Source organism: Zalophus californianus, chromosome 15, assembly GCF_009762305.2.
Source record: "Zalophus californianus isolate mZalCal1 chromosome 15, mZalCal1.pri.v2, whole genome shotgun sequence".
Lineage (NCBI taxonomy): Eukaryota > Metazoa > Chordata > Mammalia > Carnivora > Otariidae > Zalophus > Zalophus californianus.
In genome coordinates, this window is record NC_045609.1 from 75,075,988 (window position 1) to 75,093,228 (window position 17,241).

Here is a 17,241-nt window from a genome sequence, read left to right on the forward strand (position 1 = left end):
AGTAAATGACACCTTTTCTTCAAACTTGCTCCTCTTCTATTTTCTTACTGGCACTGTGGATTTCATAGACACTTGGGAACCTGCAGTTACATTATTTACTCTTTCCCTTCTCACAACTAATCTGTTCCACCTCCATTCCCCTCTACTGTATTGCTAAAATGTCTCTTCCACTGTTGTTTTATGTTGTCCACTGGCCTGGCTCAGATTTTCACTGGTTACTGTGGTTTCTGAAATCAGGTTTCCTCTTCTTAAAAAGAGTATTTTTAAAATCCAAAACAAAAGCCTGCAGTTAATCTTTAAATAAAAAGCTACCTGATAGGACTATTACAAAGACTTAGAAAATTCACACAAGGGAAACACCTAGTGGAGTTCCTGGCACGTACCAGACACACAGATTCTGGTTTTCTTCCAAGTCTTATCAAACTGGCTTCCCCTTTAACTCACTGAATCCCTAAAGATAACCATACAATGTCCTGATTCCTGATTCAGTTCCTTTATTTCTCCCACCAACACTATACTTCTATCCCATCTGCCTGTGTCTAAAGATAAACTGTCCTTTAACTGGTCAGCTCAAATGTCATCTCATCCCTTTCCACAAATGTGCTTGAGAATACAGAGACCAAAGTTAGGCATTCAGAGACTATAGTCTTATTTCATGTTCAGGAATACAAACAACACTACATCCTGCCTAAGGAAGAGAGTAGAACAAGCAGTTCTCAAGAGGCAATTGGGAGTTCTGTGTGGTTTCTGCCTTTCAGTCTGACAGTCTTGGCTCTCTCACATTAGGAACTAAAAAAATCTAAGTGTGCTCCAAATTCTCCTAAACCAAATACCTAAACTAGATAAAGCAGGGGTGATCATTTTCAAAATGTTTCATTTGTCATTCTTCAGAGGTATCTTAGTATTCCTTTAAATAATGAGTTCCCCTGCTGCATTTAAGTATCATTACAAAACCTCAATTGGCCATAACTTTTCTGGTACACATTATTATACTAAGTATGGCACACTAACACAAAACTACATACAAGTTAGAGAGAAAACAAAGTATGAGTGGTTCAAAATACTCTTATTTTCTATATTAGTAAACCATGAAACTAAATTGCAAATTTTCAATTTTACTTAAACAATTTGATTGATATTACATTAAAAAGACAATTCATGACAGAAACTCCTCCATGCTTACCAGGGTTAGTACTGCCATATTATTTTTCCTGAGAGACTGTCTGCCTGCTAACCACTGTGATCCCATAACTAGCCCCCCATGGTAAGCTCCTTCCACCATTCAAATTCTACTTCAAAAAGTCACCTCCTCTCTGTAAACTGTCCCCTCCACCTAGTATCACTTCCTCACCTGTGTTCTAAAAGCACTTTACACATACTTCTATTATGCACTAATCACCCTGTTTACTTGTCTCTTTCTCCCTAGCTCTCCCTTCACACCACCCCCTCTTCCCAACTAAACTGTGAGTTGCCTGGAGAATAGAAACATACATGACAGCTACTGGAGAATAGTTGGTAAGAGCAGACTCTGGAGCTTGAACATAGCTTGGCTTGGAATCCTGTTCTGCCACTTCCTAGCAACATAAACTTGAGCATACTCTGACTTTAAGCCTCAGTTTCCTCATATGAAAAAGGAGGATAATAATTACACCCAGCTGACAGAGCTGTTATAAGAATTACATGAAATAATAAAAAGCATTTGGCATCCCTTACTCCTCAGCTTCTTTTTGACAAGGCAGTTTAAAGCAGTGTTAAGCACACAGGTTTTAGAGTCAGTGCTTCGTTTTGAATTTTGGTTCTTACATCTGCTAACTTTAAGACCTTGGGCAAGCTGCTTCAACTTTGAGAGCCTCAGTTTCTTCATCTGTAAAAGTAAGATAATAATTATTACCTATCTTACAGGGTTATTGTAAGGATTAGATGAGAAGGTTCACATAAAGCATTAGGCACTGGGAGGTGCTCTAGAAATATTTCCTATCAAACTTTGTATTTATCTATTTTAAGGTTGGTCTCCTGGAGACATAACCACAGAGCAAACTCCTTCTCTTCCACAAAGAACCATTTCAGAAGTCAGCATTCACCAAGTATGATGTTCAAGGTCATAGCTGTTGGCCTTCCTTGGATTTTAGATTCCACATGGCCATGATTTCAGTCGTCATACCAGTTGATTTTTTAAAAATTGTGTTCTTTCTGAGGATATCAACCTGCAAGTGCAGGTAAACTAATAATAGCCAGCATGCCTCCCTACCTTAGTTGTTACTTTTCTACCTCTGCATCAATAAGCTTTGTAACTAAAGCATATATTAAAACTGAATATAGTAAGACACTGACTTATGGAAGTCTATGGAGAATTATTCTATTTATGGAATTCCTGGGTGCATACCATGCTGACAGAGTCTATACTTGGGAAAGTGATTTTAATTCCTGTACTCCTAAGGAGAAAAAAGTACCCATGAATAGTTATGAAACTAATAAGAATAAGGACAACAAACACGGTTATAAAAACTTCTTCCCAATCATCTACCTACCCTCTACTTAATATGAAATATTCACATTTGTCCAAACTCCTAATTCTGCATAGAAGAATCAAGATCTAAAATTCTTCACCATTTTCTGATGTGGTTTTATATATACACTGTATACACTGAACAAAAGAGTGATAACAGAGGCTGCAGGTCCCTCATAATAGAACTCACCTTTGAGTTCAATGTTAACTGATATCCTGTGCACAGGAGAGATACAGTATCAAATGAAATGAGCCACTCAGGCAACCAAAGTAATCCTCTTGACCATGTCTGATAAATCTCTTATCTTTTTATGTTCATCACAACTCACATGTGAGGGTCCCTTACCAAAGCCTATGATCAATAAAATTGAAATTCTCAGCTTTCACAAAGCTGGGGGAGAAAAGAACTGTCCTTAAATCCAAATTCTACTCCTCTCTACCAGCTCCCCCAACACACACCTGTTAATAAAAGAATACAAAAATTACTACTTTATTGATTTCTAGCATGTCTGTGAATGATACAATACTTTCATATACATCCTTGATTCTCATGACTCATAACAATGTGTAGCATTGTCAGTCTTATTTACATATGAAGAAACTAAGGATGAGGAAGTTCAAGTGCCTTTCATAATCATAACTACAACAGATCCACTCAAACCTGTACTGCTTACAACACCAAGAATTAAATACTATAAATCAACTGAAAATAATGTATGTATGTAATGTTCATTAAAGCTGACCCAGAAAGTGAGGCAACAGGGGTATCTCCTTCCCATACGGTAAAAATAAATGAGATTAGATCAGCAGTTCTCAAATATTTTGTTCACAGGGCCCCTATACATTTTAAAAAATTAAGGACTCTAAAGACCGATTGTTTATGTGGATAATATACACATTTACCACATTGTAATTAAAAATGACACTTTTTTTTAAAGATTTTATTTATTTATTTGAGAGAGTGAGAATGAGAGAGAGAGAGAGAGAGAGCACATGAGAGGGGGAAGGGTCAGAGGGAGAAGCAGACTCCCTGCTGAGCAGGGAGACCGATGCGGGACTCGATCCCGGGAATCCATCCCGGGACTCCAGGATCATGACCTGAGCGGAAGGCAGTCGCTCAACCAACTGAGCCACCCAGGGGCGCCTGGGTGGCTCAGTTGGTTGAGCATCTGCCTTTGGTGGCTCAGGTCATGATCCTGGTCCTGGGATCAAGGCCCCCCGCCCCGCTTCCTGCTCAGCAGGGAGTCTGCTTCTCCCTCTCCCTCTGCCCCTGCCCCCACCCCACCCCATGCATGCTCTCTGAAATAAGTAAATAAAATCTTTTAAAAATAACACTTTTAGGGACGCCTGGGTGACTCAGCTGGTTAAGCGTCTGCCTTCAGTTCAGGTCATGATCCCTGAGTCCTGGAATCGAGTCCTGCATCGGCCTCCTTGCTCAGTGCGGAGCCTGCTTCCTCTGCCTGCCACTCACCCTGCCTGTGCTCTCTCTCTCAAATAAATAAAATCTTAAAAAAAAATAACTTCTATTTATTTGACACACAGAGAGAGAGAGCACAAGCAGGGGGAGCAGGAGCCAGAGGGAGAGGGAGAAGCAGGCTCCCCACTGAGCAGGGAGCCAGATGCAGGGCTGGATTCCAGGACCTTGGGATCATGACCTGAGCTGAAGGCAGATGCTTAACCAACTGAGCCACCCAGGTGCCCCCCAAAATAACACTATCTGAAACACAAGAATACACAAGCTCACAAGTTCACATTCCATTTGCTGTCAGGATGATGACGTCATCCTGGGAAAAACCTGTGAAAGAATGAGACTGAAAAAGGCAAATAGCATTTTTGTATTATTATGAAAATGGTTTTGACATGGTAGACTCTACCCTTCTGCAAGGGTCTTGGAAATCCAAAGTGGTCCCAAGCCATACCCTGAAAACCACTTAACGTTAGAAGGTTAACAGCTATCATGGCAATTCTTAAATTCTAAGTTCTAACCCACCATCTTACTTTAAGTACATTGCTTCTCAGGTCTAGATTAAAAAAAATTTCTCACAGGAAGGGCTGTTTTATTTATTCCCTCTTAGCACTAATTCTCTTTACAGTGTATAGTGCCCTGGTCAAAGATGGTACCAAACACAGAGTAAACTGAATCTCTTAAGTCTAGTGGATGGGGAAAGAGAAAACATCTTAAAATAAAATTATCACTTCTCTACTATGGTAAAGACATAAACAATGAAGTATGTAATACAAATGTCTGATCTTAAGCCAGTTAGATGTATCAATTAGACAAAAACTCCATTCAAGACACGAAGGAATAGCAAAAGATCTGAACAAGAGAAATAAGGAGAAAAGTTAATACTTTAAGGTTATATATCTGTCCAGCTTTCTAATTTTTTCTCTATCCAAATAAAAGTAGCAAAGCATATTCTGAAACATAAATGCTTTAATATTGTCTGTATCTCTGCTTCTCTTACCCAAATTTGGAACTTATTAAATTTTTACTTAAGTATTTTTAAGATGATTTGTAGTTGCATATTTGAGAGAAATCCCTACATGAGACCTCTGTAAAAATAACAGATAAGTGAATAATAATGCCACCTCATAATTACATAATTCCTTTTTCTTAGAATTTTTAAAACTTTAATTTTTATTTCATTAAGCCTTCAAAATAACAAGTTGCATGACTTGCCTAAAAATACACTAAATCAACAAATCAACAAATCAACAGTAATTCCAGAAGTAAAAGAGAAATTCCCGGTCATCTAATCCTATTGTTTCAGGACAAAGAGGCTGAGTTACTTTCGAGAGAAACCTTAAGAGCACAAAGTATCCCCAAGGCTCCAACAATTATTACCACAGAGTCTGGTCTAATAAATGCTTGTTGACTGGCATGATTCTCGGAATAACAAGTCCAAATCCTAAGTCTATAGCACTAAAAAATCCAAACATTTTGAATAATTTACTCAGATATTTTAAATAAACAATTTACTAAAATATGGCCTGTAATTTAGATAAATTGTATTTATGGGCTTTATTACAGACTAAAACTGTTGGGAATTTTCTCCTTAAACTTGACTAATTTCAAAATGCCAGAACTAAATTCAATCTGTACTATCTACCACTCCAGTATTAGTAAATGAAGGACGCGTAGTTTGCTACATTTAAATTCTTTCCATGTCAAAAGTTTACACGTTAGTCCTGTTTAAAACCCAAAGTTAAATACTGAGAACTAATGACCTTTCCAAATATTAGAATAGACCAGACATCACCTGTCCTAAATCTTACAGAATATTATACTTATGGTAAGAAAATGAGGTTTTCAGTGCATTAAAAAAATGATTATCATACAGTGAAATTAGCTATAATAGAATGGCTCTTACGTCAACCACAGCAAGTTTCACAGAACTAAAAGCTTTGAATTATTTACTTGCTTGACCAAATAACTAAGGTAGCAAGACTGTTGTCAGCAACCACAATCACCCTTAGTGATGAGTAGGAGTATAATCAAGTATATATGAAAGACTATTGTGTGAAAAGGACAGTAAGCACACAACACCAACACCAGATCCACTATTTAGTAGATACTGATGTCTTCATGAAATGCCTGTATCTAAGAACAGAACACAGTTCTTTTTTAAAATAGAGATTTTTGTAGCCAGCTACTAAACAGAAATATGTCCTCATTATTATTAAGATTTTATAGCAAAAAACAATAGTCACTTATAATTGCAGATTATACAAGTAGGATATGGGAGTTGATCCTACAAGAATGTTTGTTTCTGTACTAGTATGTACAAGTATGTTTCTATGTTTCTATGTTAGAAACAAGTGTGTTTCTAAACATACTGAGGTCACAAATACCTGTTTCACTGGCAATGTTCCTTACCACTGAACCAAGTATGCATACAGATACTTAATACAAAGGAAAAAGCCCAACCAAAACATTTTTACTGTGCTAATCATGGTATTCTTGTTTGTCTGTTTGTTAAGTAGGCTCCAGGTCCAGTGTAGAGCCCAATGCGGCACTTGGACTCACGACCCTGAGATCAAGAACTGAGGTGAGATCAAGAGTCAGATGCTTAACTGAGCCACCCAGCCACCCCCTAGTATTCTTGTTTTTAAGTACATAACAACAAGAACTAATTATGCTGGGCAGTGGGACATTTTCTAGCTCTTTTCTCAAAGCTATGCAAACCAAAGCACAGACATCCCAGTACCCCACCCACCATATCATCACCTCCATTCTCCCGACAATACATGAAGAATTCATGGGCATAAATACCCAATGTGTTGATTAGAGAAGAAATACATGTACTAAAGCATTCTGCTGGTTTCATGAAAATTGCTAATTATGCACCAGACCAGTGAAAATTAGTTTTATTGTTATTCTATATCAGTCCAAGGAAAGGATCATCTAGAGTTTATCTATACTGACCTTTCCTAAGAACGTGAAATTAAAAGCCACAGTTTCTGGAGTGTCAGAGAAGGTTGCAAACACATTCATGTTTTGTTTTTGTAGAAATGAGAGGAGAGCTGGTGCCCCCAAGGTGCCCAACAGACCTTAACTCAGCACCGTGAACTGCAGGAGACTTCAATCGGCATAATTTGTGTGCGTGTGTATGTTTGTAAAGGGAGGTGGCACTCCTCTTCCATAGTGATTTTACAATCAGAATTAGGTTACATATCAGCAGCCTGTGTTTATAGTAACAACCTTCCATCATTTAAAAAAAAGGTTAAAATATGTTCTGTACATCTGTTTATGAAAGTCAAAGAATACAGAGCTCTTTAGAGGTAGAATTCAAAATTCCAGCACTTCAGATACAGAGCTGTTTCACTTTGTGAAATTTTCACTTTGTGAAAATTTATCAAGCATACACTTAGGATTTGGGCAGTTTCTATCTACACAGACACAGACACACACACACGCACACACATATATATGTCAATAAAAAGTTTATACAAAAAAAAGTTCTGGCATTTAAAGGGCTAACGTGCTTTTTCATATAGGACAGTCAAAAGGTGGTATTTCAGCAGGGACATGAAAAATGGTGTGAGCTCTTTGGCTCTCTGTGGGAAAAACATTATTAACGAAAAACTAGGAAAGCCCTTGTGACGGGGGCAGGCGTGGAGTGTGAGAACAGCCAGGAGGCCAGAACAGACTAAGTGAAAGGAAGTTATAGAAGGTAAGGTCAAAGCTGGAGTGGAAAGGAGTGAAACAAAGTGGCGAATGAGAGACCCACACAAACTGCCGGGAGGGATATCCATGTTACTCTTACAAACCAATCTGCCCGGTGACATTTATAATATACTCCCCCATTTTATTGTTAAGGAAAGAGGGAGAGAAGATGGGAGAGGAAGAAAGAGAGGGAGAGAGAGGAACCTCCTCAGCATGCCAGAGGCCTGAATATGTGTCTGAGCACAGAGTTAGGTATACACATCAAACTTAACACTGGATGTATTGGGGGATGAAATTAAAAGGGAGAGGAGTACATTTTCAACTTCTTTATGTTCCTAAATACCATTTGAGCATTTGCAAAAAATACGGCAAACAAAAAACAAAAAACAAACTGAAGAAACAGCAGAAGAAAAAACCTAATATCTACAAAGATACAGGTAGAAGGATGTTTACGGTATCATTATTTCTATTAGTTAGAAAAATGAAGAAAATCAATAAGGAATTGGTTCACTTATAGTACTTCTGATCAATGTAATTCTAAGAACCTGTTAAAACAAATGAAGTAGGTATATTTAGAAAAGCCGAGATATAGTAAGTTTAAAAAAAAAAGGGCAAGATGCTAAGAATGGGATGATCCTGTTTTTATTAATTAATAAAAAATTAGAATATATTTAAGAAAAAGTATGGAAGAACAGTCCCTGAATTTAACCATTTTAAGATATTACAGATTTTTCACTTTGATATTTCATATTTTCTATTTGAATTTTTACAATGAGCTTATCATTCCTCTGAAAGGGGAAACAAGTTTAATGTGTCACCTAGCAAATGTCTGACATATCTTGAGTAAAAAGACTGACAGATGTAGGATAATCAATAAATGTGTATATTCAATCAGTTACTAAAGGGAAGATATGTTTATTCAGTAGATAGCATATATGTGACATTTAATATCTCTACATTAGATAGATATTATTTCCATTTCCATTTTACAGATATGGAAATTGAGACTAGGGAAGATAAGGCCTCTTGTTCAAGGGCTCTTGCTTGGGAGAGTGCTAAAATCAGGCACATACTACCCCAAAGCTCTATTGACTGGAACAGACAATTTAAGTACTTCTCTATAGCTGCAACCCCCCAAAATAAAATAATTCCAATAGCAGTGACAGTCTCTACTTAGCACCTGCAGTTCTACTCATCTGAAGATAATTAACATGTAGTCCTCCATTTTCTCTGGTACAAGTACAGTATGTATGTGGTTTTATGTAAGTCTTAGCAATTCGGCAAGAAACATTTTCAAACAAAACTTCTGTAAAACTTGTACTAATAACTAGGTAGTTGCTTTATGACTTTCTTGTGAAGTATGATGTTCTCTGATGCCATGCCAAGTGTCAGTAGGTCCTATGACTCTCGTAATGGAACAAAGGGATTTAACAGCACTTGTTTCCTGGTGACACTGTTCTGAGAAAATAGAGAATTTGATAGGAAGAAATGTCAGGTCAATATTTAACTTCTAAACATGGTATTGGGTGGTAGAAACTCTAACTTTAAATGTCAAATATTCTTACTGAACAACTGATTCAAAAAGCCTCAGTCTGCTATAGGGAATCTTACTAAGGGGGGGGGGGGGGAAAGAAAGACTGGTTATACTTCCTTGGATAAAGAATTTTTAGGAATGTCTGAGCCATATGAGTCCTGTATACCTTCTAAGAAGGCCAACACAATTATTAAAGTGCTTAATATTTAACCATGTTAGTTTTAGTTATACTTACGGCAACAAAGTTGTATCCTTCTGTCTGTGCTTATTACTCAACCTGGAGTCTAAGCACCCTAAGCACACCATAAATTTCATGAAATTACATGAAAATCTGTTCATGCATTTTTCTGCAGAGAGCCACAGTTCTCATTAGCTTTCCAAAATCCAAAAAGATAAAACCCTCAAAAGGCTTAAAAGTACCTTTCAACATATATGTACATCTACTCCTTTTTTGTAGGCATTTAAGTCGAGTTTTTGTCTTGTTTTTTAGGTTTTTTTGTTTAAACATTTAAAGCAAACTTTTTTTTACAAAGTGCCAGATAGTAAATATTTTAGAATCTGTGGGTGCATATGATCTGTCTCATATTCTTCTTCTTTCAGCAACTTTAAATGTAAAGTTTAAAAATGTAAAAACCATTCTTAACTCAAAGGACTAACATCAGCTTGTTTTAGAGTTACAGTTGGTTTACCTCTACAGAAATAACACAGCATGAGCTTTGGAAGTCAAGACTCTTTCTTTGAGAAAGTCACTAACCCCCTCTAAGTCTCAAGTTTCCACATCTGTAAAAATGAGATACTAAACTCTCCCACGCAGTAGTTTTAACTATTGAGGCAGCAAGTGCACAGAAGTGCCCACGCAGTCCCTGGCATATAGTTAGCAAACTGGTTTTATTATCCTTGCCTGTGCCTCATATGATAGATCATCAGTGATATTTATAAGTCAATATTAAGTGTTTGACCAGCAGGTATACTCCTCCCATACAATCTACTTTATAGTGATCTGCTTTGGCTATTTTCAGAAACTAACTGGGGTTTTCCTGGACAGCCAGCAGGCATGCACGCTACTCATGAGAATCTAATAGTCTCCTCATAATTACTCTTCTCCCTTCAATGTGTGAACCAAGTTTCTAGAGCAAAGATTTAATTTATCAGTATGTTATTTTCCATCTAAAGTGTTACAAATGCCCAAATCACAATAATTCAAAAAAGCTTAAGAAAACCTAACTTGAGGGCGCCTGGGTGGCTCAGTTGGTTAAGTGACTGCCTTCGGCTGAGGTTATGATCCCGGAGTCCTGGGATCGAGTCCCACATCGGGCTCCCAGCTCAGTGGGGAGCCTGCTTCTCCCTCTGACTCTCTCCCCTCTCATGCTGTTTCTCTCTCGCTCGATCTCTAATAAATAAATAAAATCTTAAAAAAAAAAAAAAAGAAAACCTAACTTGAAAGAAGTAAAACCAGCATTAATGGGAGTATACTTAGGTGTACCAAGGACCTAAGGTCACAAAATATTATAGGACAGTCATCAGCAGAGATACTGATCTCTCCTCTTCCTGTTCCTCACAAAACGGAAGGTCTCAAATATATCCAAGATGCCATTATAATGAGCTTCAATTGTTCTGTTTTCTCCAGAAAGATTAACCAGCTTAAAAGCATGAACTATGTTATAACCGTTTTTATCCTTCACCACACCTACCATAACACTAGGTATGCTAGTCTTCAGGAAACAGTTACTGAAAATAAGTATTTTAAAAACGATTTTATTTATCTAAGACAATGATCTTTCAATTCTGTTTATACAGATATTCATCTACTACTACATCATTACTCCAGAACAGCTAGAGTGATACAATAATGTCCCTGTCTGTACTCTCCCAAAGTATCAAAGGTTATATTTCCTACTAACCTTAGTAAGTAAAACTATGATTCCTACAATCACTAAGGATTTTGGAAGCTACTGTAAAATATTTTCCAGCCTAAGACACCTTTTAAAAGTTGTCCATATACAGTATATGAAAGAGTAAGTGAATAAATACAGTATATGACACTTACAAATGATTTTGTCAGCTTTCAGTAAATTTACTTTGAAAGTTTGTAAGACATGATTACTCAAACCATCTTTACAGGGGGCCTGGGTGGCTCAGTCAGTTAAGTGTCTGACTCTTGGTTTCAGCTCAAGTCATGATTTGGTTTCAGCTCAAGTCATGATCTCAGGGTCGTGAGATCAGGCCCTGTGTCGGGCTCATGCTCAGCTCGGAGTCCACTTGAGATTCTCTCTCCCTCTCCCTCTGCCTCTCCCACTCATGTGCTTGCACTCTCTCTCTAAAATAAATCTTAAAAAAAAAAAAAAAAAACTTTACTTCAAATAATCAGTAAAATGAAAAAGCTATAATTAACAGTAAGAGTCAATGTTTTTCTTCCTCATCTCAGAAGACAAAGAAAAAATAATTACAGACCACATTATAGAGCATGAGGCTTTCCAGACCAAGCCTAATTTAGTTCTCTGAAATAAATGGTATACTTAGAGAAGATATAGGTAAATAAAAACATGCTAAAAAGCTCTACCTAACTAAATACAGCCCAGTCCTTGCCTTTGATGGGACAGTGGTCCTCCTTGATCTCTAGTCAGTAGGAATATTTGAAAAATTTCCACAAATGTATACGAGCACAAAGCTTTTCAGGAGTAAAAGAACAGAACAGTTATGACAAAAATAGCCATGTTCAGAAGATATTCTATGAACCTGAAGAGTGAAGTTTTCCCCCAAATATTTGTTCCCATGCATTCATCAAATTCAAATATCAACAAGTAGATGTCTCCTTTATTTGTAGATCAGATTAGTATATCCTTACATAGTTAATGACCCACTTCACACTAAAACAAAAATCCACCATACTCAAGTGAAAAACAGCCACTATGTACTTACTACCACTGTACTGCAGAGAATGAAAAATGTTTCAAGGGATTTTTTTAAAAAATTCTGGTAGAATGATTTTTTTAAATTCAACATTATATTGAAGTCTTTTATAAAATAAAATTGCTCAAAGTCCCTTGAAAGATAATAATGTTTAAAGAAGAGTAATAATTATCACCCTTTACTATCCAGCTATTAACTCCTCCCATTTTCACTGGTTAACAACAGTATTACTCCCTATTTAGAAAGGATCTCAAATTTATACGATGCCAGGCCAGACAACTACCATTAGCAAGTAGGTGGGGACTATAAACTATGCATAAGAACTTCCTGCAGCTGCTACCAGACCTATCTCTCCATCCTGTTATTGCTATAAGGAATGCAGGCCTGGTGCAACAAGATCTTCCAATGTTTCCTAAGAGAAGCCAGAAATCCAAATCATGCAAAATCTTCCCTTTTTAAATACTGGCAATTATGAAACAACAACAGAAAAATACCATGAGGCCAAATAAAAAGTACCTGTAAACTGAATATGGCCTTTCAGTATGCAACCAGTGCTAAAACGGCAATAAGAAGAGTCTAGGAAGAGAAGCATCAGTAAGAATCTCAAGTCTCTGACTCCCAACCCTGGACCATTACTCAGATTTCACAATGAAGATGGATTCTCCATGTAATCATAAATATCAGTGGTAATCTTTCTTTCCTGAAGACTAATTTTTGAGTTAATTAAAAAAAAAAAAAACCTGGTAGCCCCCCCGCCACATACTAGTACTTTAATTTACTATTTAAAGTATACATTTTAGGGAAAAAGTTCAAAACAGCATTTGAGGGAGATGAACTTAGAATTATATTAGTAAAACTAAATTATAATATGTGGAAAATGTATACATATTATAACTCATTTTTTAAAAACATTATAATGTTTTACAAACTATGTTAGTTGGGTAAAATGAAGTGTTAATCTTCACAGTCCTTAGAAAGCAAACCACTTGAACGCCTTCGAATCTCTAGATTGAGACATCAGGAACTGGCATTCCTCATAGGTCACTTTCACTTTGAAACATGAAATGGAAAAACAAATAAAGGGTGGGGAGAAGTGACAACAATGTTAACTGGTAAGGTATTTCTGTTATATAATAATTAAAGTGCCAAAGGATCCTAAGACTCAATACAATTTTCTTTACTGCTTTAGCTCTAAGTAGATTAGATGGCTAAAAAGGATAAACAAGCAGACCTTCTATTTGGAAACAAAATCTGCTGGATTAAAAAAGAAATACTATGTGGGGCGGCACCCGACGATTAAACCTTTAAAGGATCTGCTCTCAAAATTTTCAATTTAAGAAAAAAAACCCTTTAGTTACACTCTTCTCAGAGTTCTCAGTTGCTTTGTAAAGGTACCTCCATGTATGTTATATTGGTAACATACTTAAAAAGACAAAAAATAAAACCTTAAGAACGAGGTGACAGAGTTGAAGGAAAAAAGGTAGCTTTGGCTTTATCAGGGCTGGATTTTACTACCTAACAGCTGTGTGACTTCAAGCAAGTTATTTAACTACTCTGAGCACTACTCTCTCATCTACATAAAAGGGTAAACAATAGCTACTTTAATTCTCATTACGAGAATTGTGATACATCTTAAATGTATTTTAATTCATTCTCTTAACTGAAATCTGAATCCGCTCCACAACATCAGTAGCTTAAAATACTTCTGGCAGAAAAGCTACATAGACAAGAGAACTCAACACTTCCTGGAGCAGCCCATTTCATCTTCACACTTTTATTATTTTCTTTTACTTAACTAAAATCAGCTGCCTAGTTACTTCAACCCTCCATCAATCAATCACATTCTAGTTAAATCATATTAAGTACTGCTAATTCAGTTCTCATGACATTTTAGGCTCCACAATGGTTGAGGCTGTTCAGTATTGAAGCCCCAACACTGAAACAATGATAAGCACATAGCAGGTGTACAACAAATATTTGCAGATTAAGTAGTAAGTTCTGTTAGTATGTACTGATTTACCACCGAAATGCCTTCTAATATAAAGAGCACAAACGTACATTTCTGGAGGTGACCGTTTAATGTGTAAGGTTTAAAATTTGAACTATCAAAAATAACCAGACACATGCTATGTTTTTAAAAAACCCCTTCAGATACAGTAAATGAAAGCAATTTTACTGTACTTTAAATGGTGATGCTATTCAATGATACAGATGATAAAGTTCCTTCAAAGCAATAAAACCTACTGTCTCCATAACTGCTATTCATAATTTCCTTCAGATTTAACTGAATTCCAAGTCTACATTAAAAAAAAACAAACAAACCCTCAAAATGATATCCAACCTCATTGCCACTGGCTATTCTGCAATAACCCCCCCAAATAATAATTTAGTCAAATTTTATTACCTGAAAGTTACCCAGAAACAGCAGAATGCCAAAAATCTGTAATTTTTTCTCATTACTTTCTTAGCAAAACACTGCTATAAACAAACATCTCACTGGTTAAATAAATACCAGAACTCATTTATAATTTAGTCAGTTACATTCCAAAGCTTGAAGAGCAGGTTTCATAAAGTATGTTCTACTTCACAGAATGGGAAATCAAGCACAGTGAACAACCAGTTCACCACCTTCTGCAAATCTATGGAAATATATCCATTATAAAGTGAATTTCTCCTGCCACTCAACAGTTTTAAGCTGTCACTCTATGCTATTAGCCTAAACAAAACATAATTAGTAAGGCGTATCTGCCACATACAGAAGTCAATAATCCATTACGAACCCAAACATAAAATATCTCTGGATTACTTGGGTCACTGTTGCTTGACACTTTGGTAGAAAATTAGTGATCTAGAAATATGCAACTAGAGGGCACTAGGTAAGGCAAATATCAGACTGTCAAAATCCAAGAGTCATTTTAATGAACAGAAAATTAGAGGACAGAAAGTGATAAAAAATTCAGCTGATTTTGAAGAAACAGCCATGTATGACCCTTTCTACTCCAACAATTCAGACCAAAGTAGATGAAGCCCCTATCCTTACGAAACTTTCTTTTCCCTTCCACTTCTTCCAAACACCAAAAACAAAAAACCCCTGCCCATTAATCAAAAGAGTATACTACATAAAATTAAGCCACCACATACAGGAGAGCTTTAAAAAGTTAAAATCACTACCTATCATTAAAATTCCATCTGCAGGGTGATCTCCGGTACTGTGTAAGAAACTTGCAGCCCGAGTTGATACATGAGCAGAATCTAGGTCTGTGCTATAGAACCTACCCCAAAGGGCTTCGAAGATGACAGTAACACAACATCTACGTATAGGCTCCCAAACTGGTTTTCAATTTGCTGTGGGAAAATATAACAGATACTATTTCCCTGCCGTGAAAGTTGCCAAAGCGCCACTGCAAAAGTGGCCTGCAGTTGCAAAATACAACAGCCTCGGGCTATCCGCACACTTCTTTCTCATGCCGGTACTTTGGGTTCAGGAACAATTTCTCAACGTGGTCAAGGTGATGCTGCAACACCGCCCTCAATGCCGCAACCACATACAGGAACAGTTTCTCACCAGTCCCAAAACCGACTCCTGGGGACTAGGGGGACTGCCCTTACATTTTCAACATGCTGCTCCTACCCACGCGGACAGCACCCTGAGTGCCCACGAACACGCAAGAAGCCTTCTGGCTCATACTGATGCCCTCTGGAAGCAAAGAATGTGTGTGCACTACTCGCCTTCCTCCCGGGTCCTGTCCGGCCAGGGCTGGGGAGATCCCTGGAAAAGCAGGGGCTGGGGATGAGCCTCTGGCCTTCCCATTCCACGCAGGCAGCAGCATCCCGCCCAGGCCCGACTTCCCGGCAGCTAGGCCCCCGCGCCGGCAGGGTATCTTTCCCCCACCTCCCTTCCTCTCACCTGATCTTGTAACTCGGGAGAGTGTGCTTGCGCTTGATGATTTTCTTGAGCTGATTGACGATGATGGAGGTAAGCTGGGGCATAGGCCGCCCTTCAAACTGGGAGCGCACCTCGAAGTCGATGAGCGGGTCCTCCACGAAGGAGAAGAACCAGTGGGTGAAGGGCACGCGAGTGAAGACGAAGCGCAGCCTCCCCACCACTCGGGACAACTTGACGAACAGGTAGGCGGACTTGCCGAAGACCAAGTCCACGTCGATGGCCAGGTGGAAGCCGCCGTTGTACTCCACCTCCGCCTCGAAGGCCAGCTCCTCGGGGGAGGTGGCGGGCAGCGTCTCCCCCTCGGGGCCGTCCGATTCTCCGCTGGCCGAGGGCACCACCGGCCGGAGGAGCCGGATGGTCTTGATGAAGGGCACGGTCTCGCCCAGGAACACGTCCCGCAGGCTCAGCCCCTCCAGCAGGCGCCCGGCCGTCTTGGTCTGCAGCAGCTCCTCGAACTCCACCTTGATCTTCTTGGTGACCCAGCGGCGAGCCAGCGCGGTGTCCCGCAGCTCCCGGAACAGGAACAGGATGGTGGCGTTGAGGAAGTAGCAGGTCTCCCGCGTCGGCGGGGCGGGGGTCTCGGGAGCCGGGGCCGGGGTCGCGCCGCCCTCGGGGGGCCCGCCGGAGGGCTCCTCAGTCCCGCCGCCGCCATAAAGGTACTCCCTCAGGGCCAGGCCCGGCACCGGCTTGATGTAGCGGAAGCCGTCGCCCGCGCGGGCCGCCTCGTCCGGCGGCGGCTCGGGCTGTTTGCGGTACAGCAGCAAGAACTGGGTGAGGAGCGTGAGGAAGGAGCCCAGCACCGCCGACGCCAGAATCATGAGCAGCAGCCCCATCCCGGCACCGCCTCCGCCCGGGCCGCCCGGGCCCCTGCTCCCGCGCCCACAGCGCCGCTCTCTTCACGTCGCCGCCTCCGCTGCCTCCATCTTGAGGACATCGGGCGGCGGGGTTGGGGCGAGCGGCTCCCTGGGCCTCGTCCGGCGGCTCCGGCAGGCGCGGTGCGGCGCCCGAGCCCGCAGCGGCCCGCGACTCCTCAGACGCTCCCGGAGGCGGCTGCTGTGGCGGCGGCAGCCGCGGCGGCGGCGGCGGCGGCGGCGGCGGGCGGGAGGGGGCGGAACGGCACTCCCTCCGGCCTGTGCTCATTGGACGAACGGCGCGTGACGTCAGGGGCGTGCTCGCTC

The 17,241-nt window shown here is 39.7% G+C and overlaps 1 protein-coding gene across 1 annotated transcript in view; it reads right to left on the reverse strand.

Moving 5' to 3' along the window:
* PDZD8 (PDZ domain containing 8) overlaps window positions 1-17,032 on the reverse strand; it is a 78,136-nt gene extending 61,104 nt beyond the window's left edge. The window contains exon 1 of the mRNA XM_027587901.2: window positions 16,025-17,032. Within this exon, the coding sequence (XP_027443702.1) occupies window positions 16,025-16,896 (872 nt within the window). The 5' untranslated portion in view covers window positions 16,897-17,032. The remainder of the gene's footprint in view (window positions 1-16,024) is intronic.
* Between the last annotated feature and the right edge of the window lie 209 nt (window positions 17,033-17,241).